The 21,160-nt window shown below is 38.1% G+C and overlaps 1 protein-coding gene across 2 annotated transcripts in view; it reads right to left on the reverse strand.

Annotated features, from left to right (window-relative positions):
* Positions 1–1,542: 1,542 nt before the first annotated feature.
* Positions 1,543–21,160, reverse strand: part of LOC139689950 (maestro heat-like repeat-containing protein family member 1) — a 122,877-nt gene continuing 103,259 nt past the window's right edge. For both annotated transcript variants that reach the window (XM_071587098.1, XM_071587097.1), the window contains exons 26-31: positions 19,448–19,672; positions 11,428–11,625; positions 9,396–9,620; positions 7,788–7,934; positions 7,198–7,303; positions 1,543–3,812 (exon numbers count right to left, since the gene is read on the reverse strand). In XM_071587098.1, the coding sequence (XP_071443199.1) occupies positions 3,625–3,812; positions 7,198–7,303; positions 7,788–7,934; positions 9,396–9,620; positions 11,428–11,625; positions 19,448–19,672 (1,089 nt within the window). In that variant the 3' untranslated portion in view covers positions 1,543–3,624. The remainder of the gene's footprint in view (positions 3,813–7,197; positions 7,304–7,787; positions 7,935–9,395; positions 9,621–11,427; positions 11,626–19,447; positions 19,673–21,160) is intronic.

Genomic DNA, 21,160 nt, shown 5'->3' on the forward strand with positions numbered 1-21,160 from the left:
ATTAAATCATTCAACACATATCAAAAGTATTAAATTTAATGGTCATTTCTGATGTAAGTATATCATGCCAAAAAAGTCAGCATGTTCAGTGCATAAGACTTTGACAGTTAAGTATACTGAAGAACCACCCAGCTATTCATTTAACCACACTTACATTCACAGTATAACAAATGTATGAGTTTGTAATGTAGTTTAATTTTAAATGGTATGCAACTATGGGGTGGAGGACTTTTAATCTGGACCTTGTTTTATTTACAATTTAATGGTCATGTCAGATGATATTATATCAATAAGGGAAGAACCATTTGGCTCCACTCATAGCCACACTTACATCCACTTCATAACTTACATTTAAGGTGGTAATTTAGTTTAATTTTGAAAGGTATGCCCTTATGGAATAGAGAACATCTAATCTGGGCCTTGTTTTTTAAAATTCAATCTTCACGTTAAATGTATACTCCTTTCACGTCAATTAAATCAGCACACTAAAGGCAAATGACATTGATGTTTACGCAAAGGGAAGAACCACTTAACTCTTCATGTAACCACACTTGCATCCATGGCATAAAAATGGTAAAAGGTTGTATTTAGTGGGTACATATTTATTTAGCATCAGTGTTCAGCAAATGAGAAGAGAAAATATTATTAATAATTACAAACAAAAAGTACTTACTCTCTTTATTTATACTGATACAACAAACAAAATCAATCAAGGTGCAGTTAAATATCCTATTTCTTAGCGCAATGAAGGAATACTTCTGAAATTGCATCTTTATAAATTGAATGTGATAAAATTTTCATGAGTCTTAGTGATGAATTAACCTTTTAAACTCTCAATTTTAATCCACTGTCGACTTCCAAAGATGAACTTTTTGAGTGGCACATATGCTGGTGTAGAACATTATGTAGGTACCGGGACATCTTAAAACATCACCATGAAAACATCTTCATCATCTGTCATAAAATGGTCAATTTGCATGACTTGCCTAAAATATTTGAGTTAACCTTATGATTTGGTGACATGGCATTTGCAGGACGATTGCAGATTACAAATCTCAAATGCTCTCCAAGGGTCTTTGGGAAAAAAACCACATCCATAATCCAGACATTTGCTTAAATTACAATAAATGCAACATAAAAATAACTCAGATTAACTTTATTTGATATAATATACAGTTTCACCCGGCGCAACAAAATTTCATAACACAAACAGCTTAAGAATATATATATATACATATATATATATATGTATATATATACATATATATATATATATATATGTACATATATATACATGTATATATATGTATATATATATACATATATATATACATATATATATATATATATATATATATATATATATATATATATATATGTATATACATACATATATATATATATATATATATATGTATATATATACATATATATATATATATATATATGTATATATATATACATGTATATATATATATAAATATATATATATATTTATATATATACATATATATATATATATATATATATATATATACACACACACAAACAAACTTACATTACTCAACAAGCAACCTCTATCACAATTATAAACAATTGGATACACCATAACCTCCTTCCTAATCTCAAGTGCTTCAAAGACTAAACAATTCTGTAGTACCTAATCACCCAATTCAGCCATTCTTAAAGCATTTCTATAATGGTCCTTTGTATAGAGTTTGAGATTAATTCTCAATCAATCACTAATTAAACTCTCTCCAATAATGAATTTAAATTTCTGACAAAACACGGATAAGGCACCATTACAAAAATATAATTTCTTAACATAATTTTAAAATATGTATCAATTTCAAACAATTATCACACGGAATGTCTATTTCACACAGGTAATTCCCTAAAACACCCTCAAGGAATTTCGTCATGACACAAAAGGGCAGTTGTCAAATTATAAAATGACTAGAGTAAGACAGCACGGTTTTCAGATTAAAATTATATTTATTTGTTACTCAATAAATGTCTATAAGAAGAGGGTATAAGTCAAACAAAGATATAATTAAGGGAATAGCTCAAGCAATGAATGACCTGTGCATGAAATTTAACTAAGTCTCAAGCAGGGAGATTACGTGCATGCATTTGAAATTTTTCAATTTTGTGAGGTACATTGAAAACTTTGGTTCTTAAACAGTAACTACATTAGCTATAAGATACGGTTTAACAAGAACAATATACAAACTTTTCATAGGTATCTTAACACTTTGAATATGTAATCCTATTCAATTAGACACGCTCACAATACATAACATGTACTATAATTATAGAAACAAAATGTGATTGCTCTGTAGTTTGGTATACTTTGCAAAATTTAACATCTATAAGTATAAAAAGATAGTACTTCCTCATGGTTTTTGTTTGTATGATGATTATTAAAAGTTTTTCCAAAAATGAGACCAAATGAAACCTTATCATCATGAAGGCACATTAAGAGACTACTAATCTATTGGCACATGGAAGATTTCAAAAAGAATTCATACTCCAAGAAAATATGCAGAATCACTTCAAGCTTTGTGAATCCAGAAACACATATACAAATCACCTGGACATGGTAAATGTACAAGCATTCAAAAACACCCCAAATATTTTGTTCCTTTTGCAACACAAACATCACACTGTAAAGTTGAGTTCAGATATACATGTCCTCACATTGCAACTAAATTGGTAAAAAATTATACACCAATGATATTCATCACTTGAATGCACGAAATTGGATAAATTTAAGTGTTTTTTTCTCACACTTGATACATAACTTAAAAGTACATCTAAGACAAAATCAAAACATACATTGGCATGAGAAAGCATTTTTGGACATATATTATTCACAAAATAAAATGGAATGACAAACGAGAAGCAGCAGACAGCTTACTGAAATGGTCAGTGAAATATAATTCTCACATTATTGTCATTCTTTCCTTTTCAACCCGGAAATGAGGATAATTATTACAAAATACAGTCAAACCTCATTATAGCATAACCAAAGGGTCAAGTATTTTGTAGGTTAGAGGAAAAAAATTTGTCATACCATACTTAGACATGTAACTTACCAAAATGAGCATTTTCAACAGGAGCACAAGGTTATTTTCAAATTGATATTTTAAAATACTTAATTTGGCAGTTCATGCACTCACTTCAAGAATTTACTTGATCATGGAGAAATCAGGCATCATTTTATTTTTGTGGGTCAATCCAATCATTGAGGTGAAATTGCAGAGCACAACTTCAGCATTTTTTATGCCTTCACCTGCATGTTGTATACATGTTCATTCCCTTCAAGTTCCCTTACAAAGAAATGTACCCTGACGTAAATGCATGCACAATACAGAAAAGCAAAGATTCAGGTTTATTATGATCACAAAATAGGAATACATTAAAAAAACACACACTATGAAGGAGTGAACTGAATTTCTATATAGTGACAGCACACCTGATTATTAATACTTGTTTATTGCTAGAAGTTGGCTTCAAAATTATTCCTTGAATGATAGGCCAAGCTAACTCCAAAGAGAGATACTTAGGATTCAATGATTGGGAAACAGAATGCATACTGGGTGTGTTTTGGCCCTGTAAAGCTCATTCATATAGCCTTGCAATGGCCTCTGCAGTCTTGGCCCTGACCAATGGTTCAGGGTCTGTGAGCAGGAGCTGCGAGAGTCGGGCCGACAGGGATTCCAGTGGGATGAGGTCACTTGAGCTCATCACCCCGCCACTCTCATTCAGAACTGTCCTCCTCTTCTCCTCCATGCTCCCAAACAGCTGCCCTAAAACCCAAAGGAGTTGACGCCAAAGTCAATGACAGCGCTCCAATCTGTTCCCTTAAATTAATTACTCTACCTGCACAATAAAACTTGGTTCAATTCCTTCCATTGAACTCTTATCATTCATCATGCATGCATGTTAATATGCAGTGAACTCTCCATCACTCATCCTAATGAATGCATCATAAAACACAGAAAATTTAAAACGTGGATAACCAAAATACGTGGAAAATATGGTCATTATATAAATGGTAGTTCTTTAGAAATGGAAAGTATTTTTTCTCCGTTTTTAAACCATGTAATATAACAGTAGAAGTTTAGATTTAGAAGAGCACAAAACTATTATAAAGTGATTTGCAGAATGTATTTTTCTCAGAAAACTAAACCAATCATGTAGGCAGAAAAAAAATACTGACAAAGAACAAATTTCAAAATAGTATGGCTGATACAGATTCATATTCATCAAATGATACAGTTTAAAATAATTCAGGGTAGATAGTTAATGACTCATTTTTAATAGTAAGGCAATATTTCCTTGCCTTAAAAGAGAAAATGGAATTCTCACAGCTAATTGATCTGAGGGAAACAATAATGGGAAAATAAGAATAGTACAAAAATATTTAAATTAAAATAAAAAATAGAATTGACAGCTTTTATTTTGTGCAATTAACAACATTTAAGCAAATGTACTTCAGACGTATTTTTTTTAAATCATAAAAAAGTTTCAAAGTATTTCATTAAATTTATGATTGTAAATTCATTAAAATAGTGAGGTGCTGGGAAGAGGGAATAGCATGGGTAATGTGCAAAACAGATAATTGTAAGTTTACTGTATATACCCAGGTAAATGTTAGAAATTATTGTTCCGTTGAGTGATTTAGTGCTTAACATGTTCTTATAGTTCCAAATTCATACAATAATCCTACCTAATGGTGGGGATTGAATTGACAATTTTATGAATGATGGTAATTATATATGAAATAATTTTTTACAAAGGTGATGGTTTTATCCACAACAATCTTCTGCTCGTAAAACTTGAGCATATAGGAATTCTTGAACAATCTAGAACCATGGACCAATTTTAAACCGTGAAATTTAATTTTACTGCTTGAATATATTTCAAATTGGTTGCTTACATTAATGTGAATTCCATAAGAACATCTATAACCTGAAGATGAGCCAAATACGAGGGTAATCTCAGAAGTACCCGACCCAACAAAGAAAACACAAAAATTTTTGGAAAAAATGTATTTATTTTTCAACTTAATTTCCTTTCAGCTCTATACATTTTTCCCAGCGATGCTCAAAAAGTTTGATACCCTTTTTATAACAGGAACTGTCTTACTCCTAAAAATAGCCATTAACTGCCAACACACTTCTCCACTGCTGGAAAATCTTTGATCACCAAGCTTTTCAAGTTTGCAAACAGAAAATAATCCGAGGGGGCTAAATCTGGCAAATAAGTTGCATGAGGTAGCAATTAAAACTTTAATCATCAATTTTGGCCATTGCAATAATGGATTTGTGAGCTGGTGCATTGTCTTGATGAAACAACTCTTTCTTCTTAGCCAAATGCGGCCACTTTTACTTGATTTCTTCACCCAAACATTGCAATAAGTTCGCACAATACTCGTTGTTGATAGTTTTTCCTTTTTCAAGATGGTCAATGAAAATTATCCCATTGGCATCCCATAAAACTAATGCCATGACCTTGCCTGCCCATGAAACCGTCTTCGCCTTCATTGGAGCCGGTTCTCCCTTTTGAATCCATTGCTTTGATTGTTCTTTTGTCTCAGGTGTGAAGTAATGGACCCATGTTTCATCCATGGTAATGAAAAGGTACAAAATTCTGCTTTGTTGCTGTGAAACTCTGCTAAACACTCAATTGAAACATCTTCATGACACTGGTTTTGCTTGAGCATGAGCAAACACGGCACCCATCTTGCGCACAGCTTTCTCATGTCCAAATTTTCAGTTAATAGGCCATGTACTGCCCTTTTTGAAATGCCTATTATGTCTGCTAGCTCGTGCACTTTTAGCCGATGATCATCCAGTATCACTTCGTGGATTATCATCACCGTTTCTGGAGTTGTCACCTCATTTTTTCCACCAATGCGATGCTTGTCCAGACAGCTCGTAGGGCCTCGTTTAAACTCTGCTAACCAATATTTTACTGTTGTAAACAAAGGAGCAGACTCACCCAGAGTAGAATCCAGTTCAGCCTTTATATTGGTTAGACTGAGGCCTTTCAAATAAAAGTATTATATCACCTAATGATGACTGATTTTCTCCATTTTCACTGAAAATGTTCATTATTGATGACTGTCAAATAAATACTAAACAACGTAGCACCTTCAAACTTGAAGCATATGCTTTATATATTCTATACTTTCTAACACAGTGATATTTTTCAAACAACTTCCGCCATCTCTAAGTCTGACCAGGTACTTCTGGGCCATCTCTTGTAATATGTTCAAAGAACCTGAAGTTGCTAACAACAAAGCAGTTCATCAAAACATTCACATAGAGCATGGCACTCTCTACTGTTCAGACACATTGTACATTGGAAAATTGGCAGAGCAAAAAAAAGAAGCCTTTGAAACAAACACGGTACTGAAGAGATACGGGGAAGTGTACATAAAAGAGCAGATGAGAAAAGGACAATATGGAGAACTCTATGGCAAGGAATAAGTAGACACTATATTGGACACACCTTGAGGCACAATGAATTAGTTAGAAACTAAATAGAAGGGGAGATCTTGCAAAGGAAGGCCAAGGGACAAGTATAGAGGACAAATGAAGAAAGATGTAAAATATAGATGCTATCAGGGTGTGCAAGGAAATTAACATTGAATTAAGACTGGATGAATGTAGTAAACCAATCTTAAGATTGAAATACTGGTAATGATAACTATCATTCATTCAGGTGATACCTTAACATATAAAAGATGCGAGTTATGGCCAATTTGATGAATGAATTATTTTTGGTTATTTCCATAAATTAAGCTTAAATGTTTCATAAGTCTCCACTGGCATGATTGCTCATGTGATTTTTTGTGCAGATCAATGTGTAGAAATAATATCCAGAAATCTACAAAAAAAGTTCGGCAAATTGTAACAAATATTATTTGTCAGTTAGCTGAAAAGAAAAGACCATAAGTGTTGTGTTACATGCATACTTCAGACCTTCTGTTCCGTTACCAATGCAGCAAAAATAATCCTTTACAAATGAAAGAGAACTTTAATTTGCACCTCCTCACCTTTTATTTATCAAAAAATGGAATCCATCCCACGGCCTCAGAATGCACATTGAAATCTATTCATTCATTTGAATCACACACACACACGACACAATATGTTGGAAACTATCCATTCATGCATGGCTCACCTAATAGGAGTGCAGCATTTCCACGAATGGTGGCAGAGGAGGCATGCAGGTAAGACGTGGAACTTGAGACCAGCATTGAGAGGTGATCCTCAGGAAATTCCTCAACCTGTACCAGAAAAAAGAATGGAAATTCCATTCTTACTGTGATGCCATTGTGAACAATGAGGCAAAAAATATTTATTCATAACTCATTAAATTCTAATGTGAACAACAAAATACATTATTTTTTTCTTTTACAATGAAAAACTACAACAAAAAAGAATCAATCACATGAGACAGAAAATATGGAACAAGAGAGTTTAAGCTTGCCAGATCTTAATTTCATTTTCAAGAATAAAATAGTAAAAGGTTCATCTCTAAATTTCCATCCTGATTTAATGAATTTCATTGCATTTCCATTAAGTATAATGGAAATGCAATGAAATAATATTCTTTCAAAGGGTGAAACAACAGGGTTATTACTTTTGAATAAAGATAGTTCTACTTTCTTAGATTGACATTTTGGCCAGTTTCATCCATCAAATTTATTGAAATACTTCTGAGAGTTTATGTCCATGATATAAAGGAAGGGATACAATCCCAAGGCTTACCATTAATTTCACCAGATCTGTCATGAACCTTTCATAGTGAAGGAGGGCATTGTCGATTAAGTGTTGCTGGATCATCAAGGCAACTTTCTTAGCATGCCAATGGACTTCCATCACCTGGCTCATCTCCCTGAGTGCGAATTTGCAGGACTGAATCAAAAGAAGAAGAGTGTGAGAAGTAAGAGAATGATAGCACATCCTTCACTTCGGCAAATGTACTTGGGAGGCTATTTCTCTGCTTTCAACCAGCTTCAGGCCATTATTGCCAAATTAAAAGAGTGGGTCAATTATCAATTATGTGTCATGGAATTTGTGAGTCTCACAACTTTCACCACCAATGAAAGCATTTAAACTACAAGAAATTAACAGTGATCATCAGAGAACCAGTAATCAACTCAAAGACTGGTTTGATGAAAGGTGAATGCAGGGGCTACAGAGGAGATGTTCCTTTCCCTGAGCTTCCAAGGAAGATATTGCACTGAAAAAATCATATGCCTTAGATTTAGGCATGAGGCATCCCAAAGGCATCATATGGGGCAGCTCTAGAACAATTTATCCGCCAAGCTACAACACCTATCAGGGCCTACTTATTAGGAATGTAAGATCCTCAGCTTAAGGTACAGTAAGATAGGGCTCCTCTAGTAATCTTTTGCTAAGTATAAGGGGAACAACTTCCATTACATTTCATGTGAAGAATTCCCCATCAGCACAGAGTCTTCTAATGAAATTGGAAGATTCGCACATTATAAGGGCCCAGGTCCCTGAATTTACTGACCTATGGCTGGCTGAAGAACTGAGCAGAGAATGCCTCATACACAAAATTCTTTTAAAAAATGTGAACTGGTGTATTCAGGTTTTATTTCTTTTGTAAGATAATTAGTCAGGATAATTTCAAAACATAACATCAGGAAAAAATAGAGAGCCATTAGACATGTTCTCTTCTGGGTTGTCAGATGCATGTTCCTCAGTGGCATTCTCTATGCAAAAGCGAAGCCATCACGGTGATATTAGCAGGGGAGTGCATACAGACTTGAAGGTAAAACCTTAATACTTTGAGTACCCGACTGTTTCCTCATAAATACTTATTGCACCACTCAAATGTTGCAAAAATGAATTACACTCAATTTGCATTAATAAACATCAACATGATTACAATAGCAAACATTAAGAGAAAAAGCACCAATTGGAACACAGCCTAATTATTCAACTGAGAGGAGGGCATTTACTTCCACCCTGTGCAAAATCCTTTCCCAGAGCACCCATTAAGAAAAAAACAAAATGAGGTCATTCTTTCAGAGAAGAACATTTTTATGACTTTGAAGACTGATCTGACTTGACTGCATGCATGTTATAGCATGTGTTATGCATGCATGGTATTTTGCTGTACAATGCTATTCATTTATTCTAATGAGTGTATGTTAACATTGACATGGTTTATGTAAGAGGTTTGACCATGGCAGCCAATAAAGATAATTTATTACCACTATCACCAATAATGACTATCAATATCGGGTAATTTCAGAATAAACTTCTAAATGCATTCTTTATGTAATCACACACCCAATGGATATAAAACTGGGATGAGAGATATTATACATAAGTTACTCTTACTATAACCACTTCATCTTCATTGTCTGCCAATCGCAACAACAAGCAAACCAGGTTGCTCTTCACTTGCTCTTCAAATGCATCCCAGTTGGCTGATGTTATCACCGATGGCTCCGTCTCCACGGGAGACAATGATGGAGACGATGGTGGGTGCTCTTTTCCACCGCCATGTTTGGCAATGTTCCCCAGGAGGCGAATTGATGCAGCTCTGAGAGATGGATTGTTCTCCTGAAAGCCAAGAGGGTAAGCAGAGGTTGACGAATAACAACCAATCCCATAGCCAAGGAATAACATTATGACAGCATTGGAATTTTTACTTCGCACCAATATCTTAAGCATATGAAAAAATTGCACATTTTTATCATTGACTTTTACACATTTTGAAACCTTTGTTACAAGTTAGGGTCTAAGTGCATCAAAACAATGTCATTGAGGTGATATGAATTTAAACCATAGGAAAAGTAGGAAACCGTGCTGGAAATGGAAATTAATTAACACAAAACCCTGCATTTCAAGACACCTGTCAAGGGTATTTAGGAATAGCTTTTAAAATGTTTTTTTTTTTTATTTTGTAGACCTAAGGCCATGCTGACATAAAAAATTCATTATCAATTCGTTTGGAGGATTTTGCATTTTTTTGATGACTCACCATCATCATCAGGTGGTTAAAACCTTGCAATTCGAATCTTTCTTTTCGGGGCAGTGTACTATTGAGAATTAAAAATGAAAATGTCCCACTATGCCTCTGAGCGAAGCTTATTATCAGCATAAACAATATTTTGTTGATTACTTCCACTACATTAAAACTGATTACAACAGCTGTTTCAATTAGGTTACGAGTTAGAGAGAAGCAGTAATTGAGCATTAAGAAGATGCCAAAAAATAAATTTAAATGGAGTACTAAGCATCATTATTGCATTTGTTTGAGCAAAGAAATCAATAAAAAATACTAATTTAGCAAAGAAAATAATTCTCTTCCTGCAAGGCAATGCACAAGTGCTCACCTGCACAAGTTTGATGACAAAAAATTATGGAAATAAAGTTTGAATCATTTAAATACAAACTGTATTATCCAGATTTGACCCCCAGTGACTTTTATAAATTTCCAAACTTGAAAAAATTGCTTAGCAGCAAATGATTAAGATCAAACAATGTTGTCAACACACATTTCTATTTTGAACACCTTCCAAATTCATACTTTTTGGATGAATTAAAAAAATTTAGAGGAATGTTGGAAAAAGCATATTTAGGTAAAAAGAGATTATGCTGAAAATTAAACAAAATCTACCAATAAATTTGTTTTTCTCTTTTTCTTAAAGACTCATTGGATGACCCATGTATTTAATTTACAATGCAGACTGCACTTTACTAAAGATCATTGTAATGCTGTAAAATTGGATACTGCCACTTGGAAGTGACAATAACAACAAGTAGTGATGTCATACTGCTCAATGAAGCATCTGGTATGTACACGTGTATTGCAACAACGAAAACATTTTTGATTATCCCATTCAAATTGTGGCGCAAGGATTGTGGATTCTATATTTATTGAAGAAAGTCCAAGTGACAACAGAGCAGGCTTTTTCTAACATAATTATTACTATGCCCAGTATAATTTAGAAAAAAAACAGACTTTAAATTGTCCATCAGAACCCCATACCTTGTGTTTTAAGAAGAATTCCATGTTAACTTTGGGAGCAAAAGTTTTACCATACCATTTTACATTGAAAAACTTTTGATTTTTTTCAATAAAAAAATATTTAACAAGCACCTAATGCAATATCTTGATGATCTTTAAAAAAATATTATTTTCCAAGAAATTTATAAACTTTCCCTCGATTAATTCCAGACTGTAAAAAAATTTCCTGGACTTCATTTACCAAAACAATCTTAACCAAAATGGATCGACTGGTTGGGTCCAAGTACACCAGACAACACAGTCATATAACCAGGCAGGCAGTTCATATGAACTGCCCAAAATGTAACTGGAAAAAATCTATTAAAGATAACTCATGACCTAAAAAAGATAACTTACCTTGTCTAAATAAGGTCTAATATGTAGGGCAACTGTTACTCCAACCTCTCGAACTGTCTCCTCAGGTATAAGAGGCAAGAGGTTGGAGAGTCCTTGCATGGCTTCCAATGCCACATTCCCCACTGCCTTGTCCTTCAGGGTGCCTTCTCCTACACTGCGGATCAATGTCCTCAAAATGGAACTTATCCTCCTCCCTTTCTGAGAAATAGAACATGTTCACTGAGCTACTTCACTTGAATACAAATTGAAGCAACTTGAAGGCCAATACATACATGGAAGTATACCACACACTTTACAAGGTGCTTCAAGAATGTGTACATCTTTTTTTTTAGATTTTTCTCTCAAGTGTTAGGAATCTGAATACACAGTTTTCAGTGGATCATCCCTAATTTCTATGAATGCCACTAGTATCATCAGTGAAGCCAGTCTGAAGCTATATTTTTAGATCTTTGTCAGAGCTTGCATACAAGATGGCCTATGGCAAACATGCAGTGATCGTGCAATGAAATGAAACATAGTTACCATAGAGGTATTCTAACTACCATATCAAATCTGGGGTCAGCTTCCAGTAAGGTAGATATGGTAATACACACACACACACAGAATATAATTGCTTGGCTATATAAGGTTGGCTCAAAAAAAGATGAGACTGCTGGGATATGGGCTGAGAATACTTGATTTAATTAGCTACCCTTTAATCACGCTTATCACCTTCAAAATACAGCCCTTGGCTGCCAATACAATACTCCCAACGTTTTTTCCAGCTTTTCATACCATCTGGAACAGTTCTTTCGGGATAGCCTTTAAGTCTGCAGCACAATTTTGTTGGATGTCTTTAATACTTTCAAGTCGGCGTCCTTTCAAGGTAGATTTCAACTTAGGAAATAGGAAAAAGTTCACTAGAGCAAGATCCATTAAGTGGCTGGGGGATCACTGGATTTTGGCCAATAACTCAGTAACAATCAATGATGTATGCGTTGGTGTGTTGCCATGATGAAAGCACCAAAGACTTGCTTCTCCACACATGTGGTCTCTTCTTCAACATGGAATGCCTTAGCCTTCTAATAACCTCTATATAATGTTGCCCCTTCACTGGTTGTCATTTGGGGTCATATTCATGAATAATCACTTAACAATGGCCGAAAACAATCAAAATCACCTTCATGTTCAATCATAATGTCCAAACTTTTTTAGGTCGTGGCAAAGATGGTCCTTCCTACTGTGAAGACTGGGCTTTGGTTTCTATATCATAACCATAAACAATTGCCAGTGAAAATTATTTTTTAGAAGTTTTGATCATCATTTGAATGATTGAGCAGTTCCTGGCTGATGTCGAGACGTTTTTGCCTCCGCTCATCCGTTTACACTTGTGACATGAATTTGGACGTGATGCCCTATATGCCCAAAATCTCTGGCAAAATGGTGAAACACGATCCAAAACTAATAATTTAACTTCATTGGCAATCTCTCTGACAGTTCACCTACAGTTTACACACACTAAATCATTCACACTGTTGATGTGGGTGATGTTTGTTAGCACTGATGGTAATTCACTTCTCAGTTTTTCATCGGTCAAGGATTGTCCAGAATGGAAGCGGCTGTACCAATGCAACAACACTGTGCCTGACTTATTTTTCATTACCAGATGCCTCTTGAATCATTGCATAAGTTTCAGTTTCCCTTTTCCCAAGGTTAAAACGAAATTCAATGCCCACGTGCTGCTTCTCTAACACCTTCATTCTCACTTAGCACTAGAATTTGTTCAGCAAGTATGTGCCAGCTCAGACAAGAATCACTGTTGTGTAGAGAAAAGTTGAGATGAGATTACAAGCAAGGTGGTGCTTTACTTCTCACAGACACTGCTACAAGGTGACACCTCACTGATTTTGATCTGTCAAGTTTGCCTGTGGAAAGAACAGTCTCATTTTTTCTGTAATACAATAAGTACTTGATAGACCCTTATTTGCTCTTATACAGAGAGAAATAAACTATTTCAGCAGAGGCAGAAGTCCAAAAAATATCACCAAATGGCGTTCACTTTGCAGTGCACATTGACACAATCTTCTGAGAAGCAACAGAACTTCCTGAGAGTACTGCATTTGTATTCGAGAGATGTGTGCAATAAATAAAACCAAAATGAAACATTTGAAATTCCATTACATGCCGAAGAGCTAACACCAGACTGCCACTGCTTGCATATTTCAGGTGGCAATTTTGTTCACTTCTTGGGAATATTTACAGTTTTCTTCACTCCCTTTTAACAAAATATTTTGATCTTGTTATAATATTCTATCTTGTCTTGCTTATAATAGAACAAAATACTCATACGTAACACTATTCTGATAAAATGGCCACCAATATTTTCAAAACAAACATCACCACCATAAATATATGTTCAGGTGATATCATGACAAGAAAAGGATACTCATAAGTACACGATTTTTCCTTTTCAACTGCATAATATAACCATTTTTTACAGTCCTTAAATTAAACATCAATTGATAATCTTTTCATTTGATATGGTACCTTTTACCATACATTTTCCATTGATTTCACAGCTGGTGTTTCTACTTATGCCTGGAAAAATTTCAGTTTTGTTCATCACATGCACAAAAGAAGTAACCAAATTGTGATGCCAAAATTATTTTCATGGGTTGGGACCAGAACTTGAAGGAACTGATATACTATGGGGGAAAGCATGCTGACAAGAAACATCTAACATCTGGCACAGGGTACCAGAATAAAAATAAATAATATGCTCTTTTATCATGTTTTCCAAAATTTTGAAGATAAAACACTGTCGAGGGTATGCATTTGCGATACCCTCATGATAGGCACCTTACGCATCATCTAATTTGTGGAAACTAGATACCGGGCATGACTCCGCAGGGGCATGACTAGTTTCCGTTATCAGTACCGAGGGCTGGTGACGTGGGCCGGGAAAGCCTTGCTTCCCTGAGTATGACTCCTGGCTGCGCGCATCAGAGGACAAGGGTCATGCCCAGGAGCGGGAATAAATTCGGCTGTCGGCAAGGCATCAGGGTCAGTTGGGCCACGCATGTCGTGATCGCGTCTAGCACGAGGCTTGTTACGCTCGCCGTGACTTCGGCTAGACGATCAGACCCTCCCCCATCCATCCCCGAGAAACGAAGGCTCCGCCTGGGGACACGTTCACCGTGCCCGCGTTTCTCGCTTCCTCATCTCCACCTCCGGTCCGGCTTCGCACCGTGGCTGACGATTAGGGTAATGTTCACTGTGCCCACGTCTACCACCGTTCCGCTGTTGCCCAGTCGTGCCATCTTCTAATAGTGATCCCGTCCCGGTGCTCGGCTCTCTCCCTCTCCCGCATCGTAGAACGTAAGTGATATCTTATTTTTTGTACAATGTGCCTTGTTTTGGGCTTGTAGACTATACGTTTTCCCCACTTGTATAGCTTTCCCATAAGGAATGAGTATCCTAGTTTGTCCAACCCATGAAGAGCATCTAGAGGAAGGTATCACAGTAAGTAATTCATTATTATAGATAAACCCTCAAAATGGATTGGTTGAGCTCGAGCGTAGGGAGATGTATTGCTCGAGGGGCTTCACTATGGGAGTTAGACTATGGAAGTACTGAGAAACATGGTAATTTAATTGATTTTACATCCACGGTAAATACATTGACTGGGAATGAGGAACCGAATGCAGGCAATTTTTGCACTCACAGTAATTTCATCGGTAATTCGCCTGGTGCGCCGACCTATCCCTCCATAGGCAGCCAAATTCATTTAATTCCCAACTTCAGCGGGGAGGACGAAGTTAGTGTCGACAAATTTCTAGAGAGTATACGCATTGTAAGCCATTTAAGTGGTTGGAACGAACAGCAAACGCTCGGGGTGGCACTTCTACGGCTGAGTGGGACGGCGGCTGACTTCGTTTCGGCCAATCCGCATATAGTGGATTCTCATGAAAATATTTCACTTGCCCTAAAACAGAGATTTAATGTAAAAATACCTCCCTTCATATTAGAAAGAATGTTCACTACCTGCATGCAAAAGCCACTAGAAAGTGTCACGGAGTTTTCCACTAGATTGAGGAACTTGGGGAATAAATTACGAGAGGCAATGAGGGATCCACTGTCCGAAAACTCCAAACGTTTGATGGAGGACCGATTATTAGCACAGTTTCTCATAGGATTAAGGGAGGAAATAGGAAGATTTGTGCTGGTTTGTACTCCTAAAGGAATTGTCGAAGCGGAAGCGTATGCGACCATGGAAGAGGCAAGCGTGAGAAATTACCAGAGCCTTCAAAAAAGGTACAAGCACTTCAGTTCAACTCTCCTCACGAATAGCCAATAAATCTAGCGCAGCAACTAGCGTCACAGAAGCAAAACGGAACTTTGAATGGCTCTTTAAATAGTCCCGAGCGCCCTCAGGTCAGCCCATTCGCAGGGAGGAGTCACAGGGACTACCAAGAAAATCAGAGAGTCAATTCTTCTCCACGCACCTGCTATCGTTGCGGACTGGCTGGGCATATTGCGCGCTACTGTCGGTAAAAGGAAGATTCCTCTCGCGAATGCTATAAGTGCGGCGAGAGCACCCATACCTCTCAAAATTGCCCCTTGGTGCTTAGTGGGAAATGCGGGAAAATGGGTCATTTTCCTATCCGATGCCTGACTAAGTGTCCAGGACAGGGCCGGGAAAGGCTCCTGCCCCAACCAATCGGTCGGGGGAGACGTCGTTTTAGCTGTTAAGCCAGAAGTGGGCTAGACCGTCCCCGCGAAAATCTCAGGCCGAGTATTTCATATGTTGGTGGACACGGGAGCGGCGGTCTCTATCTTACATGAAAAGAATTTTCCTCTTCACCAATTTGAAGTATCCAGGTATCATTCTAGAGTAAGAAGTGCTTCAGGCCACCCATTAGCGGTCATAGGGCAATGTACAATACCATTTGTTATAACTGGGAACCTATACCCTCACGACACCTTGATTGCAGATCTTGGAAACGTAAATTACGATGGCATCCTAGGACTTGACTTCATGGCACGCTATGGGGGAAGTCTGTCTTTCCAGGATAGAAAACTGAAGATTAGGGAGGGTAGAGAAACATACTTAGATTCGAGCCAAGAGAGCTCAAAGAACAGGATTAAGCAAGAGAATAACGTACTGCCCTTTAAAAAGAAATCGGTCCTTTCGATGATGCCAACTGAGACATTAGTAGCTCAAGCCTTCCCGAATTTGATTTTCTGGGTGAAGAGAAAATCGGGTTTTTGCGGGATAAAGGCAATGTTCAGGATGTGTTAGACTTATGGGAATCCAGCCCGTTAGAGACGGTAGGGGCGGAGATCTTGTCGCCAGTACCAAATAAAAATAACGTAACATTAGTCTCCCACGAGTTGATTGAGTTGGGAATGGGGAAAGGAGATATGGGGCCCGTGAATGAAGAGATGACTGAGTCGAGCACAGGAGATGTACAGAGGAATGCGGCCAACCCACCAGTTAAGTGTCCGTATCACAAGAGGGATGATGGGGTTAAAAATGAAGAGTCCAAGGGTGACTGCATTTTCTCATCCATTAACAAGAGTTGCTACTTCAGGGATTAGCGGGGGCCAAGAGCCGGCCGAGAGGTCTAGCCGTGATGCTGGGAGCTCAGGTGAATTAGAAATAATAATCGAAGGGCTGAAGATTGTAATCGAAAAATCGATTAGAGTACCCCCATTCTCAATTGTAATTGATAGTGTGAGATGCGATGGATCAAATGGAAGTGATGTGGAAATATTGGGAGAAGAGAGAGATCTAATCGTACTTCCGACAATAGTATTGCCTAGCAAGCAGGGAAGGATTCCTATAGTCATGTGCAACTTGAAAGCTGACACACAAATTCTAAAACGAGACTCTCACGTGGAAGTTGAATTATTCCAAGGGCAAAAACACGAGATTAACGTTCTTGAAGGTCAGCAAGAAGACGATAATTTTTGGCTGGAAGCAATTGAAACGGGTGAACTTATGACCCTTTTCGATTTCAGCAAAGTGCCAGTCGACGCCCTTGATCCACTCCAACAGCTCGTCATTGAGTACAAGGAGATATTTCTGCATAAAAATGTTGGATTAGGGTGCACGAACGTTGTCAAGCATCGGATTGACGTAGGCGAGAGCAAAAACGGAAAAAAACGACCCTACCGCGTGCCGCATTCGAAACCAGTGCCAGGCTCTAAATGAGGCAATTCGGGAGATGTTGACACAGGGAATTATTTCCCCCTCTGCAAGCCCTTGGTCAGCACCAATAATCCTTGTTAGAAAGAAAGTGACGGAAGATGGTATGGTAAAGTACAGGCCCTGTATTGACTACCGAGCGTTAAATAATGTTACAAAAAAGGATGTATTCCCGATCCCAAATATGGACGAAGTGTTCGCTCAGCTAGGTGGTGCCGCCTTCTTCTCCTCAATGGACCTGTGTAGTGGTTACTGGCAGGTGGAGATGGAAGAAGAATGCCAGGAATATACTGCGTTTAGCACACCCGAAGGACACTTTCAGTGTAATCGCATGAGCTTCGGCTTAGCAAATGCTCCGTCGACATTTATGAGGTTAATGACAACCGTTCTTGAAGGACTCATAAATAATGGGTGTTTAGTTTATCTGGACGACATACTGAGATATGACCGGAACTGGATTGATCATTTGAAGGGTCTGAGGAAGGTTTTTCAGAGGTTGAGAAAAGCCAATCTGAGGCTGAATCCCAAGAAAACTTAACTTTTCCGTAAGCAAGTACTTTTTCTTGGTCACTCGGTTTCCGCACAGGGCTTGCGGCCCGATCAAAGCAAAGTGGAAGCAATCAAATGATTTCCTCAACCTAAGGATATTAAGCAGCTTCAATCCTTTTTAGGCCTGGTGGGCTACTATCGTAAATTTATACTAAATTTTGCCAAAATTTCCAGTTTCCTTACGAATAGCCTTTCAAAAAATACAAACTTTGTTTCGGAAAATGATCAACAAACCACATTTGAAACCTTAAGGAACTGCTTGCTTTCGCGATCTGTCTTGAGATTCACTGATTTTGCAAAACCGTTTATTTTAACGACAGACGCGACCTCGCTGGCCGTAGCGGGAATTTTATCACAAGCATGGGAAGATGGTGAACACCCAGTAGCGTACGCTAGTAAACAGTTGCATGGCGCCCAAAAGACATACTCCGCCACCGAGCTGGAATGCCTTGCGGTTGTACAAATGGTTCGAAAATTTCGAGTTTATCTTTTAGGAAAATATTTCATGTTGCACACGGACCATAAGCCTCTCTGGTGGTTTCTGGCCCTCTAAGAGCCGACCCCAAGATTGGCTAGATGGGTCATGGAATTAAATGAGTGCTCATTTGAGATACAACATATACCGGGGCGGGAGCTAGCTCATGCCGATTCACTTTCCGGAGCGATTCCAGAGGTATCCCTTTTATGCGCTAATGGAGCCACTCAGCCATTTTGGGACAAGCAAAATATTTCCAGAGAGCAAGCAAGGTGCGCAGAGTTGAAACCACTTCACGAGCGCGCCCGATCAAATGATCCTTCGTATTTCTATGACAACGTCTCATATGCAGTTCGAAATCCTGACCCACAGTTCGTCATGCGTGCCCATCGATCCATGAGGAATTTTATTTTAAAACGCTGTCATGATAATCCTCTGGCGGGTCACCTGGGGTTTAATAAAACTTAAGAGATAGTCCAGCGACATTTCCACTGGGAGGGTTGTTACTCTGATAAGTCCAAAACTGTTTATCGTGTAAAAAACGAAAGGCATGAAGCACTCCTGTGCCACTGCAACCAGTAATTGAAGCAACGTATCCACTAGAAAAATTGTCTCTCGACATTCTACCTAAAAATTGTCTACTTCCACCTGTATTTGTCCCAATTTTTCCTAACTGACTGTCCACTCTGTATCCACAATTCCCAAGACTGTTGTCAACTCTGTCCTCTCAGCAAATGCTACTCTGGACTACAAAATTCTTTACCCGACGTAACAGCAGTGCGGATGATCAAAGCAATACCACTTACTTGCTGGGAGTTGATGAGGCTGGCGGTGTTGGCAAGGCCTCGCAGGCAAAGGATGCGGAGAAGTGGTGAGGGTGCTGACCACTGTGAAGACTTGAGACTTGAGGAGGATGATGAGTTGGAGATGGTGGGTGAGGAGGCAGGGGTTTCCCCCGATTCCAGCATGAGGAGGTGCTCCAAGGCAACCTCAACCAATGCCTCCGACCCATTGCCATTCAGGTTTATCAGCTGCAGAGCATGATAAAGAATTCAAAACTTATTAAATGCCCGCATGCAAAGTGCTCACTACCTAATTCAGATTCATACACAAGCAAAGATAATAATTCACACCCAGCCTTAAGCTTCAATGGTTTTTTGCGAACATATGGCCAATATAAACCCTTATCTTTGGAAAATGTACTTGCATATACACATGGGTGACAGCACCTGGAGAAACATTCTGGCTCATATGGTCTCGCTCTCCAGAGTTCCTCCTTATCTTTGCGGACCACCAACTCTTTTTAGATTTAGGGTCTACTCCCTTTTAATTCAACCATTTGGGCTTGCATTCCTCAGTCATGACATGCGATATCTCTTTTCAACAGTTCACTACATTCAGTGAATGAGCATTCTGGGGTCAAAAGCATTTGATTTACGCACAATTTGGAGCACTATCTTTTGCATTTTCTACAAGAGTTGAAAACTAATCTCTATAATTAATTAATCAACATACAAGTCATTGAGGAACTCTAAAATAGGCCACTCCAGCTGGTGTAAGGAAAGAAAAGGTTAACACATACGTAAGAAGGATCCAATATCTTATGAAATAAGGGTTGCTGTCCTTCACTTTTCTTCCACACAGAGGCATAAGAATATGATCGCACTACTATGGCTGAAGGGATAACACTAAAACAACCTTGAATACAGGGTGCGTTCTGAAAGTAATGCAATTATTTTTTAAAAGTCTTTCATTGAACATATTTGCACAAACACTTAAAATTCTTCAAAGCAGTGCCCCTTGTTCTCTCCACATTTTCCAGTGACTCATTCATGACTGGTACGTGCCCTGGGGGGCATCTTTGGGAACCTCTCGCAAAAGGTCTTCGTCACCGAGCTGTTTGGATCTCTTGTATGAACGAAAAGTGGGTTCCTTTCAGGGCTACCCTAATCCGAGGGAACAAAAAGAGGTGTGCTCGGGTGACATCAGGACTATAGAGGGGATGAGGCAGCATTGGCACCTGTTATTTGGCCAGGAACCCATGGACTCGTAGCGCGTTGAGGCAAACACCTTGGGCACGAGCTTGGCGCACACTTTCCTCATTGCTAAATCTTCAGTGTCAATGTGAAGCGCAACAGTAGATGACAAGTTCAGGTCATTGACAACCATCTTGGCACTCAATCGATGGTCAGAGTCAAACTATTGTTGAACACAAGCCTCAAGCTTGAGGTTTGTGTTCAAACAACAACAAGTGGTTTCGCTGGTTGATGGCCGCCCAGAGCGTTGTTCGTCGTGAAACTCTTCCCATCCCTCCTTAAAGGCATTTAGCCACCTCCTTTAACTCGTGAGTAGGACAGAGCAGTGTCCCTGTAAGCCTCACTAATCATTTTGCTAGTCCCCTCAAGACATTTTTCCAGTTTAGCACAAAACTTAGTAATCATGTAACGTTGCTTGATCATCAATTCCATTTTTTACGTGACACAGTCGGCACACCGACACAGGTTCACAATAACTGACGT

The sequence above is a fragment of the Hetaerina americana genome, unplaced genomic scaffold, assembly GCF_022747635.1.
Source record: "Hetaerina americana unplaced genomic scaffold, ioHetAmer1.1.p SCAF_294, whole genome shotgun sequence".
Lineage (NCBI taxonomy): Eukaryota > Metazoa > Arthropoda > Insecta > Odonata > Calopterygidae > Hetaerina > Hetaerina americana.